This window comes from Molothrus aeneus, chromosome 17, assembly GCF_037042795.1.
Source record: "Molothrus aeneus isolate 106 chromosome 17, BPBGC_Maene_1.0, whole genome shotgun sequence".
Lineage (NCBI taxonomy): Eukaryota > Metazoa > Chordata > Aves > Passeriformes > Icteridae > Molothrus > Molothrus aeneus.
The window spans coordinates 6,267,884-6,284,816 of NC_089662.1; the positions used below are offsets into that span (position 1 = coordinate 6,267,884).

Below are 16,933 nucleotides of genomic sequence, written 5' to 3' on the forward strand. Positions count from 1 at the left end.
CCAACTGCAGGAACAGAAGTCCCTTTCCAGGTTTACAGTAGAGTTTCTAGGCATCTCACCTTAGCTGAGATGCTCATGTTTTGTTCTCAGAATGAAGTTCACATTCTTTATGTGACCATTGCCTTACTGATCTGTGTTAGTGTTAGAAGGAAAACACACAGGTGTTGCACATCAAACTCTAATATTCCATCTCAATATCATGGAAAGAGAGAAGTCACCTCTCCATGTTCTGATGTTCCCAGCATTTTACCTGTTCTGTCAGGAGTGTCTATAAAATTTACTTTCCAACCTCAAAACCAAAAGCAAGAGAGGAGAAAACTACACAAGATGCTAATAGAGGAGAATTAATTTTGTGTGGAGTTGAGTGGGTGAGAGGAAGTAATAAATTTGTTAGCTACACATCATTTAACAAAGGACTGCATCAGAAGTTTTCACATCACTTGGGAAATGTTTGGGAAGCTTTTCTGCTAGCAGACATGGAGTAGAGAAGCTTCAGGAAAAAACACACACCAACAGAGAGGACTTAACTCCACCACACAGACACCGCCTGTCAGCACTGTGACCCCAGATCAGTCAGAAATGAAGAAGGGATGGCAAAGACAAAACTCAGGGTAGGGACAGTACTCGTAGAATTGACATCATGGCAATGTGACCAATAAAGTTACTTCCACACTGAATAAATATCCAGTCCTAGAGTGCAAAACCAGATGCACAATGTGTTCAGCACAGACACCAGGGACCATGCTGCTCAAGTGTCACCCCTGGGCAGGGCTGGCATACAATGCCTTGTGCTGCCCATTTCATTTACTCAGGCTGAAGCAGGCAGAGGCTCAAAAACCAGCTTTCAACATGCTTCCCAAATCCACATGCTGTAACCACTGAAACAGAGAGCCAAATTCACAGCAAGCCCTGAACACTTCCCATGCCCTCACCTCAGGCTTCTGTCGGTTGCTCTTGTGTAGAAGAAAGTTTCTATAAGGGATGTTCTAAAGCACAACAGTAAAACAACACAACAGACTTATATCACAGTGCATCAGAGATGATATTATTATTCTGTACAAGGAGAGCAGTCTAAGACCTGAATCTACAATGAAAACATTCTCACTACTGCATAAATAATATAATCCAACTGGGCAAAATGAACCAAGTCTTCTGCATACAGCACTCTGTAGCCTAGCCTCAAGCTACACTATAAGGTGAACAGTACCCCACTCATGCTGCCTGTCCCACTCAAATACAGCTTGAGCAGGCACCAACCATCAGGTTACACAGTCATAAAGTAGAAAACTCCAGAACTAAGTCAAATCCACTGGCAATTGGACAAAATGTTGCAAAAACAAAACCCGAAGCAGTTAAGCCTTCTGAAAGGAGTGAGAGTTTGGACTTTGCACACTGCTGCTATTGAATACTCACTGAATTTTCTTCATCCTCCTGATCCAGTTCACGCTGCTGTGCCTCTTGGCGTTTCAGCTTGATGTCCATTGCTTCATTAATCAGGTCTCTCAGAATTGATACTCCTTTGGCACTTTTAACAAATGGATGCTGAGAAGTATTTTAAAAACAAATAAGCACTGCATCCAAAGCAGGACAGAACAGTAGAACACTGTTACTATGGCCTACTTCAAATCAAATTAAGGTTTAACTCGAAACATTGCTAAAATAATTACCCAGTCCTTCTGTTTGGCACAGGAGGGAGACCTTCCACCCTCCAAACAAGATCAAGCTCCAAGGGCACAACTGATGTGAGACCTTGGGCTCATTCACCACCCACAGCTCTACACTTCTTTCCTTAGCTTAGCTGTCAAGAACCAATTACACAGACCATTACCATGCCTGGAACATTCTGAGCAACCACTTAGACTTAGCCTGCCCTGTTTTGTGTTTTAAGAGACACTTTCTTGGCAGTGCTGGTGGGAATTTGAAAGTAAAACAACAAATCCAAACAAAACAAAACCAGCAAACCAGCAACAAACTCTGAAAGCCAAAACAACAAAAACACCCCGGAGAAGACAAAGGAAGTTGAAGTCAGACTGGTTCTTGGAGAAGAACTGAGAAGTTGAAGTCGTGTGAAATTTTTACAACGAGTTACTAAAAAGTAAAATCTGCAGTGAGCAGGAGCAGCAAGAAACGAAACCAACATCTCAAGAGCCACACAGCACAGCCTACCCTGGGCAAGCCTCCCCCAGAATTTATGCTCTCCTAAGAAAAGCAGACCTGCAGCAGCTGTGTTGCAGTGGCTCTCTGCTCCGGGCTCTTCACAAGACACTGCTTCACAAAGTCTGTAAAATTGTCCGACCACAGCTCCGGCTTCCGGAATGTTGGAGGAGGATTGGTAGGAATCATGAAAATTGCCTAAAGCAGAAGAGCATTTCAGATTTCCACAACAAAGCTTAAAACCAACAGTTCAACATAAATACACCCAAACACATGCTGGTACTAAAGAACAGTCTACTTTTCAAGGTGCTGCCTCTGAGGAGTTTGTGCCAATATTACACACAAATCTGCTCACAGGGATCAAGTAGCAGGAAAACAGACTTTTCTCCCTAGGTGCTCACACCTGGCTGAGCCATTATGTGCCCCAAAAGTGTGAATCTGACATTTTTCAGTCCCTAAAATTTGTGCTTGCATTAAAAAAAAAAAATTTAAAAATCCACTTTGCATAATGCAGCTGAAAATATCCTTCACATCCAACACAGAGCACCAGCTATGTCTTAACAAAAGAGAATTGTGATTGTTTTTATTCCCATGCAGATTCTTCTTGACAAAGACCTGTTTTTAATTTAATCAACAGTACAAAGAACTGACAGAAAACAACTTGTTCTATACATTAAAAACAAGATTGCATGCTGATATATGATTCAGCCAGCTGGGATATCAAACCTTTTCCATACAGCAATACATTTAAGGCCACAGTCCTTACCCTCATGGGATGAATATCTGCATATGGTGGCTTTCCTTCAGCCATTTCTATTGCAGTGATTCCCAGGGACCAGATGTCTGCCACACAATTATATCCAATTTCCTGAATCACCTCTGGAGCCATCCAAAATGGGGTCCCTATGACTGTGTTCCGCTTTGCCATGGTGTCCTGAGGAGAAAAGGATAAAGATCCAGACAACAGCAACTGTATTAGCCACAAACAGTCATTAATGATTAATCATCATTAATTATCACCCTAATTATCTTGCAGATTATTAGACTCAGCAAGACTAGAATACAGAAGTTTGCAAAGATCAATTAAAATGTGCTCACAGAACTTAAAAGTATACTAAAAAAAGCAGCAAATGCTATTGCAAACCACTACTTAGTTGTAACAGCTTCCACAGAGGAAGATCTGCTCTGATTTGCTGCTGGTTTAGCATCTCATGGTGCAAAGTGCTAAAAACCAGCTATGAACAATTTGTCCAGCTCCACATTCCCATCACACACGCAGGTTAAAAAGATAAATTGAAATGCACACAGCCACCCTGGTTTTACTTACTGTGAGTTGTCCTGCCACTCCAAAATCAGCAAGTTTAGCATGTCCCTCTGTATTTAGCAATATATTTCCAGCTTTGATGTCCCTGTGTATTTTCCTCATAAAATGCAGGTACTCAAGTCCTTTCAGAGTTGATTGCACTATCGTAGCAATTTCCTCCTCTGTGAGCTGAAGAAGGGAAGAGTTACTGCCAACATACCAGTGGATGAGACACAGCACTACTGTGCTTTGGTCTGTATTTTACTGAGATTCACTAATTGCCACCTAATTGCCTTCACTAAAGGTTGCCATACCAATGGGGAATCAGTTAGTGACTTACAGCGTTATGGAGCAGAATTAGATCACAACCAGCAGACACAAATAAATAAATACACTGCCACATTTCATATGCCATAACCCTTCCTCAGCTAGTAATTCTTATCCTTAAATAACCTGAGTAAGGCAAAGTAGGGTCTTACTTGGAATCAATATGGGTTTTCAAGAAAACCAACACACCAATTAAATTGTCCAAAAAACCAAAACTCAATGGAATCAGTTTTCTCATTTTCAGAGTAACAAAGGACCTGCATCTCAAATTATGACCAATGGTTGTGTCAGGCACTGAACTCTGAGAATTATGCCCCAACTACTCAGCTTCCTTGAGCTGCTGGACAGCCATAGTCCCACCCCTGCACTCGAAGGAGAAAGGACACACGTACAGTTTTATTTCGTAACCGAATAATGTCAGACACAGATCCAGCACCACAGTATTCCATGACTATCCACAGGTCTGTGTTCTTAAAATAGCTGCCGTAGTATTTCACCACATGAGGACTAGGAAAGAAGAAGGATAAAACAAAGGGTCAAACACCAGGAAGCAGCATCACTGAATAAGCACAATACACTGCAGAGACCCTAAGTACGTTTTAGAAACTCAGTGCTGAAATGCCAACCCAGAGCAGAAGTATTCCAGAACACCCTGAATTCTGCACAGGGCTCCCCAGTCCTGCCAAGCCTGTTCCCACAGCAGGGCTCGTATGACCTGCCAGTAAGTCACTCCAGGGAGCTAAAGTGTCCAACAAATCCCACGGAAACAAGGGGTGATTAGCCTTCAGTCTGGTTCAGCTCCCTGAACCAGGTTACAGCAGGGTCAGGGCTGGGGCAGGACAGGGAATGGGAAACAGGCCACAGCTGCCCCTGGAAAAGGTGCTGCAGAACATTTACAGACAAATAGAAACAATAAATAAAGCCCACAATGTGCTGGAAAATAACTATCATGCTCACTAAGAAAAATGTTCCCCCACTACCACGTGAACCTACTTGTCTCTTTGATTTAGTCCAGGATATATTTTAGGATCTCAGCACAACCTAAGACTCAGTCTCAGTCAGCTGTCTGCCCAAAAAGCAAAAAACCTAGTAAAGTATACTGCTCAGAAAAATCATGTGTCCTCTGGAAAAGGTAAAGCAGAAACTAACAGAAAGACTGTCCCTGATGTGATGGGAATGGAGCTAAGGAACAAAAACGTGTTTAATTTATTTTCTGCTGAACATTTTCTACTGAAAAAGCTTTAAACCTAGCAGGTCAGTCACACTGTACAGTGTCCCTTAACTGCACAGAAAATGTGATGCTCCAGTGATTCACTCCTCTGCTGCTCACAACTCTAAGGTCTCACTTTAGGCCTTACAATACTAATATTTAATTTAAGAGAAAGTAGTAATGCATTTCAAGTTACACAGGAAGATTTTTCAGGAACAATTTCTTTTCAAGATACACTCTGCTGCCTGCCCCTAAGTCATCTTCATGTAACTACAGTGAGAGTGGAATCCAATAGAGTAAGTGACTACGACCACAGTTTTATACTGCTCATGCAATTTATTTTAAATGGCTTTCCACACAGGAAGTCCTTCAAAGTAGTGTTTCCTAAGGCCAGATTCATAACACCAGAAGAAATGAGTGTATTTAAAACCTTCAGCCTTGGACTTTGAGAGGGTCTTCCCTACCCACAAGCTCTTCACTGGCTAAGTCACTGCAGCACCTCTTCCTATAAAAACATGCACAAAGGGGAACAACAACCATCACAGAGCTGCCAGCAGGTTATTCAGGGGATGCTCAGATCAGCGGAGAGCTTGCACTGCAGCAGAGCCTGCAGAGGCAGGACAGGAGCAGGAAGGACAGTGCTGCCATGAGCAGGTGACAGCACGGAGCTGTGCACACGCAAGAGCAGTCATGCATTAGCGGCTCTCATCCACGTGCCCTTTAAAAAAGAAACAAAAAACCTCCCTCTGACAGCTTTCTATGCCTTGCTGGGAAGGCACCACCACCCCTGTGGGCAGGGCAGCTGCTGCCCAGCACACAGTCAAGGTCCCACTGTCCAAGAAGTGACGGTGCCCAGGCAGGAGGCAGTGACTGCTCACAGGGCTGGCTCTCAGCTGCAGCCAGTGCAGGGCTACTCCTCTCAGCTGAGTGCCCTCTCCTGCTGCAAGCTACACCTCTGCTCTTACCTTTGCACTACCCAAATGGTCAGCTAAGGTGGCTCAGTTGATACCATGTAACTTGATTGTACAAGTCCAGCCTTTCAAAAAACATTTAAGTCAAGATTGTTGGGGAAGATGAAACAGGAAAGCCTTATCAATATGATTGTCTGGCAAAAGATTTTGAGAATATGGAAACTATAAGCGAGATTGAAATGAAAGCAAGCTTTGAGATCCCTCAGTTACTGAACAACTGGAAAACAATGCTGTGGCTGGCTGAAGGTGATCCCCTTTTGATGGAACAACGCCCTCTGCTTGCAGACAGATCCAAGGGTCAGAGCAGACCCTACTAGCTTGGCAGAAGGGGCCCAAAGAGGAGTTTTTAGGGTTTAAAATGTAACACAGTCTGGTAATGTAGTGATTCTTATAGGCTGTGTGTAAATGCTATAGGATTTGTATATTGTACTAGATTGGTTAGTGAGAATTAGAATATTCAACACAGAAGATTTATTGTTTTGTAACGGGAACCTCACTCTCTTACACTTTTGCTCTCTTACCCTTTTTACTCCCTTACTCTCTTACCCTCTCATCCTCTCTACCCCTCTCTTCTCTCAGCCCTGCTCTGAGCTGTGGCTGGCAGCTCCCAGCAGGGCCCTTTGCAATAAACCCCAAGTTCCAGCCCTGGCTGCAGAGATCTCTCGTCTCTGTCCGTCCCCACCGTCCTACCCTCAATGCTCCTACACAAGATCAGGGCTCTTATTTGATTAAATGCCAGGTCATGGGTGATGCTTTTCCTTGCATGCCAATAAAGGGTTTTGCAGCACACACTTACCTGTCACATTGTTGCATTATGGATATTTCCTTGATGATTTCTTGCAGGTCAGATTCCACAGGAACTTGTTTAATTGCAACAACCTGACCCGTTTCTTTATGGATGGCTTTGAACACACTGCCATAAGAACTGGAAAACAAAACATTAAAAAAATACTGAATCTAGTAATGGTTTAAAAAATACACATGTTTATGGCTTTGCTTTTTGCGAGTGTAACCATCAGGAAAATATTAACTATTTTTTTTATTTAAAATATTTTAATGTAAATAATCAGCGCACTAGCTTTTAAACATTGTAATACAAATAAGTCAGAAAACTTAGACAGTGAGGAAGGAGCACACCATCATTACACTGACCATAGCTTTGGAATGGCCTTTCACACAAATTCAACACCTAAAAAGTCTCTTTTTCCAGCATAGAGTACAAGCTGAGCATCAGGAAGAACTACAGCTCTGGTCACAGAGGTTTGCTTGTTCCTGTCAGATATTATCACTCCTATTTCCAGCTTCTTTACTTACAGCAGCCAGGCAGATTTACAACTCAGTCTTTTCAAACTGCTCAAGGCAGTGAACATGTCACTGCAGGAGTGTTCCCATGCTGCTCTGCCTCACCAAAGGGCACAGCATCACAAGTTCACTTCCACCAGGCAGATCTTCCTCAAGAGGTACCAAGGATGAACTACAAAATCTCTCGAGTTCCCAAGGGTTCTACCAACTCCAGGCTGGGATTTTGGACAAACTTTTACACTCCCTACTGCTGACCCATAACCTGCTATTTGAATTAAGCTCCTGGGAATCAAATTCTTTATTCTGTTATTAACCAAACAATGTAACTATGTCAGTAGCTACCTTTCAGAAAGAGGACCATGACAAAAGTGAAACATCAGAGTCCACTGAACACATCTCTGTTACACAGATGTGTTTTCCTAGAGAAATGTACACTTGGCCCACTGGAACACAACACATACCCTTCTCCAAGCTTCTCCAGGACATCAAATACTTCTTCAGGTTGTTTGGTTAAACTGTCTTCATCTAACTTCTTCAGCTGCCTGTATGAGTAAGAAGAAAGAAATTATTACATTTGATTTTATGGCAGTTTGGGCTCTGCTGAAAGAGAAGAATAAATAGCACCACTTAAACATACAAAAAGTTTGGCATGAAGTAAATTGATTATGAAGTAAGTTTATTTCACCTGATGAGGAGACCCATTATTATTAGCATCCAATAGCAAAAAAGGACTGGGAATTACAAAGAATAGAATGTGAGCAGGCATATAAATCTACAGGTCCTCTAGGCAGAAATCAGTTTCAGGATCTATATGCTGGTGGTCACATCTCAGCATGGCACAGTCTTGAAGCCATTGAACATATCTGCTGAATTTCAATATCTGGAATGGAAGGATACCTACCAAAAAAAGGGAACTTCATGGGCCTGGACATATACTAGGAAAAATCTACCAGGAAAAAGGAAACTGTATCTGACTCTCAGGATCTTGAAGCCATCCCTCTTAAAGCATTGCTAATAAGAGTCAGCTGAAATAATTTCTAGGAATAAAAACCTGCCATGTGCTGTGATTCTTCACGTGGCCACCCTTTCCCCCAGTACAGCTTTTAGGGAGATCCTGTACACAAAGCAACAAGAAGCTCAATCATATTTGTTTGAGTCTACACTGGAGAGCTGTTCACCAAACCTCCTGAAACAGCTAAGGACTACATAACAAAAAGGTCTGAAAACAGTATTTTATTGTCAGTTGTAAGAGTATCCAACAGCTCACAAACAAGTGCTCTTTCATTTTCACGTGAACTAAAAAAAAATCTGAAACAACAATAAACAAAAACAAAAACCAGCCAACAAAACCCCCTCCAAACTCCCTAAATCAGCTCGTTCGAGTTTTTTAAACACAGAAACTTAAAAGAGTCAGAGTTTTTAGCACTGGCTGGTGTTTAAAGTAAAACATGTGGTTGCCTGCAACTGCGAGTTGCTCCTGAAAGCTCTTACAGCTGCTGCTAAAGATCAGGACTCCAGTCACAGGAATACTAATTTTTATACTAAATATATAACTTTTTAACCCAATTTCTTCAGAAATAGAATGAAAAACCATTCATTGACCCCTGGCTATTATGTTTATGTACAAAAGCCACACGGGAGGAACAGCTCACGCATGGAGCACATACAATGGCTTCCTGAAGCAGAGGAAACATTATATAGAAGCAGACTCAGGAAGTGGTGAAATACTGAAAGTAGCTGCTAGCTTCCCTGCTCAGATAAGCATTAAAAAGAATTTACTTGTCCCTGTGAAAATGGAGAGGGAAGAAGCTGTGGGAAAAGGGGAAAAGCAAGTAACACATGCACCAGAAAACACATAAGCCACCATTTCCAAGGAGCCGAAAATGTGGTGACACAAGAGGCAGACCCTTCTTGTTCAAGTTGAGGCCTAAATTCTACTAGCATAAAAGGAAAAAAAAAAGACTTTTCATATACCCAAACACAATAACCAGACAACTACTGTGCTTGCAGCAAACAGCCTAATTTCTACTACAGACCAGGAGCCCAATTACTTTGCATTGTCCTGCTCCATCGAGTGCACTCACTGCTGTCTGACACACTCTGCCTTTCTCCTGGATGTTTATACCACACAGATGGAACAGCAACACAAACCCAATCTCACCTCTGTTGTTATTCAGATCTAATCTTAATCACCTGCCCCATAAGCAATTATAGAATAAAACCAAGCTTGTTTTGTTTTTTAACAGAATACACATCACTGTTTAACCAAAGGGGCCAATGCCACAGGGGACCAGCGCCAGCAGCTTCCTTTGTTCGCTGCCGAAGCGTCCCCGGGCCCCAGCTGCGAGGCACTGATAGGATTCTGACACTGACACTCCATCCCAGCTCTGCCCCGCAGCCCGGCCCGGCCTGGCAGCCCGAGATACGGACTCACGGCTTCGTGCGGGGGTCGCCCCGAAACCCCCGAGGGTCCGGGATCGGTGTGCCCTGTGTGCCCGTGTGCTCGGTGTGCCCGGTATGCCCTGTGTGCCCGGTGTGTCCGCTGTGCTTGCTGGGCCCGGTGTGCCCGGTATGCTCGGTATACCCGGTGTGTCCGGTGTACTTGGTGTGCTCAGTGTACCCGATGTGCTCGGTGTACCTGATGTGCTCAGTGTGCCCGGTGTGCTCGCTGTGCACAGGGTGCCCGCTGTGTCCGGTTTGCGCAGTGTGCCCGGTGTGCCCAGTTTGCGCGGTGTACCCGGTATGTCCCGTGTGCTCGGTGTGCCCGGGCACGGCGGGAAGGCGGCAGTGCCAGGGTTGGGCACCACGCCCGGACACGGCACTGGGGGCACAGACCCGCACAAAACTCACCCAAAGAGAGACGCGACGGGAGAACAAGTGACCGGGGCAGTGTCACCCCACGGGCACGGGCACAGCACAGCTCGTACAGCCGCGGTAGCCGGCGGGAGCTCCGGCAGCAGCGCGGGCAGCGCCTTCTCCCCAGCGTTCCAGTTTCAGCCGTTTTCCCGCACCTGAGTGCGGGGCTGTCCCAGCAGGCGCTGCCCGGTGCCAGGGGCTGCTGCCCACGGCGCCGCGGCTCCAAAGAACCGAGGGGGCCGGAGCTCGGCGCGCCCGCAGCCCCGCTCCCGGCCGGGCACCGCCAGCAAGGGGGTGACACGGGCCGGAGCATCCCCGCTCCCGGCAGGGACACAGCCCGCGCTTACCGGCGCGGGTTCCGCAGCTGCACCGTCTCCATGGCGGTCTGTCGGCGAGCCGCTCCGTCCCTCACTGCTCCATGGCACCGCTCCGCCGCCGCTTCCGCCCGCCGCCGGATGCCAGTGGGGAGCGCCCGCCCCGGCTCCGGCGGCAGAGGCGCGGCTTCCCGGGCGCGGCGGCGGCTGTGGCGGCGCGATGGCCGCGTCCCCCGGCTCCCCCGGTGCGCTGCGCCGGGCCGGCAACGAGGAGTTCCGCCGCGGGCAGTACGGCCCGGCCGCCGAGCTCTACTCCCGGGCGCTGGCGCAGCTGGAAGCCGCAGGTAGGGCACGGCTCGGGGCGGGCGGGCGGGGACACCCCTCTGAATCGCGGCTGAATCGCGGCTGTGCCCCGCGCAGGCGATGCCAGCGCCGAGGAGCGCAGCGTGCTGCTGGCCAACCGCGCCGCCTGCCACCTCAAGGACGGCGCCTGCAGCCTCTGCGTGGCCGACTGCAGCAGGTGAGCGGCGGCGGGGCCGGGGACACCGGCCGGGGCCGCGGGGAGCGCTGAGCCCGGCGCGGTCGGGGCGGGCGGAGCGCGGCGCAGCCCCGGGGCGCGCTGGCTCACGGCGCTCTGCCCTCCTCCGCAGCGCCCTGGAGCTCGTCCCGTTCGGGATCAAGCCCCTCCTGCGGCGGGCAGCGGCGTACGAGGCTCTGGAGAGGTACTCGCTGGCCTATGTGGACTACAAGACGGCGCTGCAGGTGGACTGCTCCGTGCAGGCGGCGCACGATGGAGTCAACAGGTAAGGAACGGTGCCCGGTGCCCGCAGTTGGGTGCTGCTGCTCCAGCCGTGCTCACTCCTGCTGCCCTGGCAGGACCAAGCTGGGTCCCAGGCACACGGGTCCCTGGCTGTGCTCCCTCTGCCTGCTGGTGCCTTTCGGGGTGCTGGTCGAATGATTGCTGTGGGACTGTTTTTGCTCTGCTCAGTGCCTGGTTTAAAGGAAATAATGAACTAAAGTTCAGTATTCTATCCTTTAAGACTCCCTATGGTTACAGGCTGCTATAGTCCTGTTCTCTTTCTGATGCCCGCTGCTTGCCAGACCAAAGAGTGAAATGCATCTCTTGCTCACCTGAGCAGTCACAGCCCCAGCCCGTGTCCAGTTGTATTTTTAGCCCTGCTGGTGCGAAGATAATCTTTTTGCAAATGTCCTGTCTGTAGAATAAACCTAGCTGAGATGCATGTAAAGAAATTAGCAAACAGAGAGATGCTGTTCTTAATACACAAGCCAGGTTAAAAGTGACCGGGCTGGTACTGCATGGCCCAGCCAGGGTGACTGGGAGCTGTCTCTTCCAGGATGACTAAAGCCCTGCTGGAGAAGGATGGTGTGAACTGGCGTCAGAAGCTGCCACCAATCCCCACAGTGCCTGTTTCTGCCCAGACGAGGTGGAGCGTTCCTTCTGCCCAGGCCCCTGGGGCAAACACTCCTCCTGCAACTGCACCACGGGGAGAAGGAGGTGGGGACGTGCCCTTGGGCTGGGCAGAGAGCCCTGTAGTCCCAAGGGTGATGAACAAGACAGCTGCCACACCTGCTTGGTGTGTTTGCAGCCAGGGCTGAGGCCTGGGAAAACCCAGGCCTGGTTCTGCCACAGCCTTTTCTGTTGATTCTGATTTCTTTGATGTCTCTGTGTCTTGTCTCTGGTATGGGGATATTTGTTTTCTGTGAGGCTGTGATATTCTTGTTGGTTTTATAGAGTTCTGTATCCTTTCACACCATTTCCAGACAAGACTGCTGCTGGCATGGAGAGAGCTAGAGTGCTTAAGGAAGAAGGAAATGAATTAGTAAAGAAAGGAAACCATAAAAAAGCAGTTGAGAAGTACACTGAGAGTTTAAAGCTCAACAAGGAATGTGCAACTTACACCAACAGGTACTGTTCAGCTCTTTGCCCAACTGTTTCTTAGCCCTGTATAAAAACCACCATGGCACTTCCTGGCAGAACTGTTTAATATTTGCTCCCAAACTAATAAATAAAATAAAACCACCCCCTCAGGTTCACCCCAAGTGCAGCTTCCTCTGTAGTGTAACATTCTTTGATCAGGTGCTACAGAACTCCTTGGAGACCCTTCCCTCTGGGCTGCCAGGGCATTTCTCCCTTGACTACTTTGCTGTCCTACAGACCTCAAACTGCAGATTGCTGTTCTTAAACACTCAAAGTACTTGTATGGAGCTGCAGCAGGCAGAGCAGGTGCTGCACTGGCAGAGGCAGGAACCTGCATCCTCCAAATGCAAGTGCACTTTGTCTTTAGGGCAGGTTGCTCTAAACATCTTCCTTTTTGTTTCTTTGAAAAACCATTTCCTTTTTTTCCTCCCTGTAAACGAAACAAACTTGAGTTCCAGAGTAAGATGACACAGCACACGAGGATGGTTCTGGAGCCCAGCTTTGTGCTGCCCTGACAGCTGCTCTGTTGTGGCTCTGGATGCTGCTTCCAGCCAAAGGTCTCTGAGCAGCTGTGTGTGTTGCAGAGCTCTCTGTTACCTGAGCCTGAAGCAATACAAGGAAGCAGCACAGGACTGCACTGAAGCTCTGAAGTTGGATCCTAAGAACGTGAAGGCACTCTACAGGCGTGCTCAAGCACTTAAAGAACTGAAGGTAAGTCAGGAGTTTCTGCAGGGCTTCAGGCTAGGACTAGATAGCTGTTGCTGCACGATCAGAGCCAGAGATACCCTTTAGGGCTTGTTCCTGTGCTAGACAACCTCTGCCATCAGACCTTTAAGGACCAAGAGTCAGACATCAACTTTGCTGTTTGAATCTCATGAGTTTATCTGCATTAGGTCCTATTTCTAGAGATGCTGAAGGCAACTGCTTTTCACGGAATCACAGACTATGCTGAGTTGGAAAGGGCCCACACAGGGACCTCTGAGTCCAACTCTTCACCCTGCACAGCACCAGCCCCAGCAATGATACCCTGGGCCCGAGAGCTGAAGAACCTTTTCCTAATACACAACCCAGAGCTCCCCAACACAACTTCAGGCCATTCCCACAGATCCTGTCCCTGGTCACCACAGAGACCAGGGTTGAGCTTTATCTTTTTGTCTCATGAGGAATGCTGGAGTCAGTACTGGAGTACATATTGCATTGGTGTTGGGCTCAGAATGCACTTGAGTGATGAAATTATCATTTCAGTCCTAGCTGGAACATGTTTTAGAATAGCTACATCAATGCCAGTGCTTGAGCAGTCACAGAGAGGGAGGCACAGGCTTGACTGTGCTGTCTTTGCCTCTCTTGCTGGGCAGTAGTTCTGCCTTAGACTTTTTTAATGCACTACCCCTTCTGTCATGGACATATTTTATGAAAAATGCTTTCGATAGGATTTTTCTCCTGAGAAGCTGAGAGGCCTCAGAAATGAAATGTAAACAATGATTATCTGCTGCTGTGGAATGCAGCAGGTGCATCTTTGATTGGTCTTATGTGGTTGTTTTTAATTAATGGCCAATCACAGTCCAGCTGTCTCAGACTCCCTGGTCAGTCACAAGACTTTATCATCATTCCATTCTTTTCCTTGCTAGCCTTCTGATGAAATCCTTTCTTCTATTCTTTTAGTATAGTTTTAATATATAATTTTCTTTTAATATAATATATATCATAAAGCAATAAATCAGCCTTCTGAAACATGAAGTCAAGATTCTCATCTCTTCCCCTGTCGGAGGTGCCTGCAAATTCAACACCCCTTCACTTTCTAGGATTTCATATTAATGAAATAAAATATATATGAAATAAATTATTAATGAAATAAAAATATAAAATATTCTCTTTCTAGGATTACAAATCAAGTATTGCTGACATCAAGAGCTTGTTGAAAACTGAACCAAAGAACACAGCTGCACTGAGATTACTGCAAGAACTGAACAGAGCCTAGGGTAACCAAGCAACCAGGAAAGCTTTCTTTTCCACTGCAGAGAAAAGCTTTCTCCCTTCTGCTGTTGATACAGGGACCAGTCAATGCAGGATTGGGGTTGAAATCTTCCAGTGCTGCTGAGATCTAAGAGGTTCTGTACCAGCACAGTGATTGCTAAGACATAATCTGTATCAAACTCTATTCAGCTGGCTCTGTGATCATGCATAGCTTTAGTGCCCCTCCCCAAGAGGCATTTAGGTTCATTTTCCTGGTTGAAGTCAACTTGCCTCTAACTATTGGCCTCAGGGACTCTTTACATGTTGGCTAAGATGCACAGGAGTGGCTGTTCCTGTCTGAAGAGCTACAAGCAGAGGGGTTTTAGTCCTTATTCAGGTGACAGTTTTGCTGCATTTGTGCTGCTATTACTGAAAGTCGCTGCAAGAGCTGCTGCAGTTGCCAGAGCACCACATACCCCTCTTGTGGCAGGGGCACAGTTACTGCACAGGGCCAAGCTTGTTCCCTCTCCCCCCTGATGCCTGCTGGCCCTCAGCTGGGTTCTGCTGCTTAGTGTGGCTGGGCAGATGTTTACAGTAGCAGCTTTCTTTAATTATTCTGCACATTTAAGAAAACAGCAGCAAGTTGGGCCTGCCTTGTTACACTGTGCACTATTCTTTCAGATTCTGGGTGCTTGGGAATTTTGCAATGTTTTTTTTGTCTTGTGTTTTTTGTAAAAAAAAATTTAAAAAAACCAAAAACACTTTAGCTCCTCTGTGCCTTTTGGAGCAGTTGCTATGGGGTGTTACAGGGAGGAAAATACACAGTAACACCCCAGCTGAGGTCTGGCTTACTACTTCAATGCATGTTGAAATTTCTCCTGATCTGATATTGATGGCACTGATTTTAAATGGTAGATAAAGAGATAGTTGGAGTTACTTTGTGAACTGTTAAAACCTGTTCTCATTAAAGCCATGTTTATTTTCACTCTAGGACTGTGATTTTTGTGATGGATGGAATAGGGGAAGGGAAACACTTGTTTAACCATTTCATCCTGTCCCCTCTGTTTGTCAGAGGACTTCAGGCACTGTACAGGGCTTTGCTCTTTCAGACAGTGACCTCAGCTCATAGTTGCCCTGCAAGTTAGAGTTCAGAGAACCAAAAGCTCCAGGGACACTGGGGCTGGGAAAGGCATGCCAAGGAGAGCACAGCACTGCATCATGGTTTCCAGCCCTTGCTCAGCCTTGCCCTCTGCCTCAGCTCATAATCCAGAATAATCCAGAATAATTCATAACTCATAATACAGAATAATAAGATAATAAGAAGCTAGCCCTTGGTCAGGGTTGAAAAATATTTGTTTCCTACGTTGCCTCTCCCAGCAGTGTTTCAGGCAGGCACCTCACTGAATTGAATTTTGGGAGCAATTGAATAGAGAGCAATCCCTCTAATGCCATTGAAGACAAAGACCTCTTACCTTAGCCTGACATTAAACAGCTTTTTGGTGTTCCCAGGGCTGTACTCCATCAGCTGAAATGTGCCAGGGCTTGGAACAAGTCCTCCCTGAGGGGCACAAATTGCTGCATTCACTCCATTCCTGCTTCTAAGCGTGGCAGCTCCATTGATCCCACAGCCAGCCCTTGCCCAGGCTCTTGGGGCAGGTGTGATGGATTCCAGGGTGGGGAAGCACACAGCAGTACCCAGAGAAGCAGAAAAGCACTAGGAGTGGGAGTCCAGGAGTCCAGAAGTAGGACTGGCTTCACTTTGGAGCTCTCCTTTTGGCAGCCCTGCTGGTACCTGAGTGGCAGACACCTGCACTGTTCAACAGCAGCTCATTGCAGCACCCCCAAGCAGCAGCAGCCACCATCTCCTTCCCCTCAAAACAGCAGTTTTGGTTGTGCCTGACACCAAAAAGATTTCCCCAGCAACAGCAGCACGTGGACAAAGGCCATGCACAGCAGTGAGACACCACTGCAAGCTCAGGGGCACTTCTGCCTCTGCTCCTGCTGAGGTGCTGCTGTCTGTGCTGACACTGCCCAGGTGGGCAAGGGTAGTGCTGGCCACAGGGCAGCAGAGGGGTTTTGTGACAGGGACTCACCTTCATCTGCCCCTCTCAGACACAGCAGCTGCTCCAGACTCATTTGCATTGCTGCCTCAACTCCCTAAAGCCTCAGACTTCACCCAGGACTGCAGCCAGGGAGCCACTCTGAATCATTTCCAGTGTCATCAGGGATCCAAGGGCCAAGCTTCACCTTTTCTGATGATTTTGAATCCTCTTCTCCTTGTTCATATCCTTTCAGAGGCTATTCTGATATCCCTGTGTTCCCAGGCCCCACCTCTGGTTTTAAGGAGGGCTCACCCAGCACAGCCACCTGGCCCTGTAGGTGGTGTCACAGGCACCCCTGAAGTGCCCTGCTACACCTGAAAAAATGATGCAGCCAAGCTAAACAACAGCAGAATGAAGTTTACTTGTACAGCTGCATTCCAGCTCTCCTTTTGTGCATTACACTCCTGCAAATAGATGTTTTTCCTCTAGACACAAAGCAGAAAAGCTTCCAGCCCGTGACACTTAAGAGAGAAATAACAAATCAGGGTTCTGTATATTAAGT

General features: G+C 47.0%; 2 protein-coding genes across 3 annotated transcripts in view; one reads left to right on the forward strand and one right to left on the reverse strand.

The window, feature by feature from the left end:
• The window catches only part of STK4 (serine/threonine kinase 4), a 48,390-nt gene extending 37,828 nt beyond the window's left edge, over positions 1–10,562 (reverse strand). The window contains exons 1-9 of one of the 2 annotated variants that reach the window (XM_066561334.1): positions 10,471–10,562; positions 7,729–7,809; positions 6,762–6,890; positions 4,177–4,291; positions 3,482–3,646; positions 2,921–3,088; positions 2,215–2,352; positions 1,414–1,542; positions 933–986 (exon numbers count right to left, since the gene is read on the reverse strand). In XM_066561334.1, coding sequence (XP_066417431.1) covers positions 933–986; positions 1,414–1,542; positions 2,215–2,352; positions 2,921–3,088; positions 3,482–3,646; positions 4,177–4,291; positions 6,762–6,890; positions 7,729–7,809; positions 10,471–10,502 — 1,011 coding nt within the window. In that variant the 5' untranslated portion in view covers positions 10,503–10,562. The remainder of the gene's footprint in view (positions 1–932; positions 987–1,413; positions 1,543–2,214; positions 2,353–2,920; positions 3,089–3,481; positions 3,647–4,176; positions 4,292–6,761; positions 6,891–7,728; positions 7,810–10,470) is intronic. The other variant, XM_066561335.1, reaches the window with a different exon arrangement.
• A 95-nt stretch (positions 10,563–10,657) lies between these two features.
• Positions 10,658–15,319, forward strand: TOMM34 (translocase of outer mitochondrial membrane 34). The gene is made up of 7 exons (XM_066561336.1): positions 10,658–10,781; positions 10,858–10,957; positions 11,088–11,240; positions 11,793–11,953; positions 12,220–12,364; positions 12,961–13,087; positions 14,256–15,319. Exons 1-7 carry the CDS (start codon positions 10,658–10,660, stop codon positions 14,352–14,354), a joined length of 909 nt encoding a protein of 302 aa, XP_066417433.1. The 3' UTR covers positions 14,355–15,319.
• Positions 15,320–16,933: the final 1,614 nt, after the last annotated feature.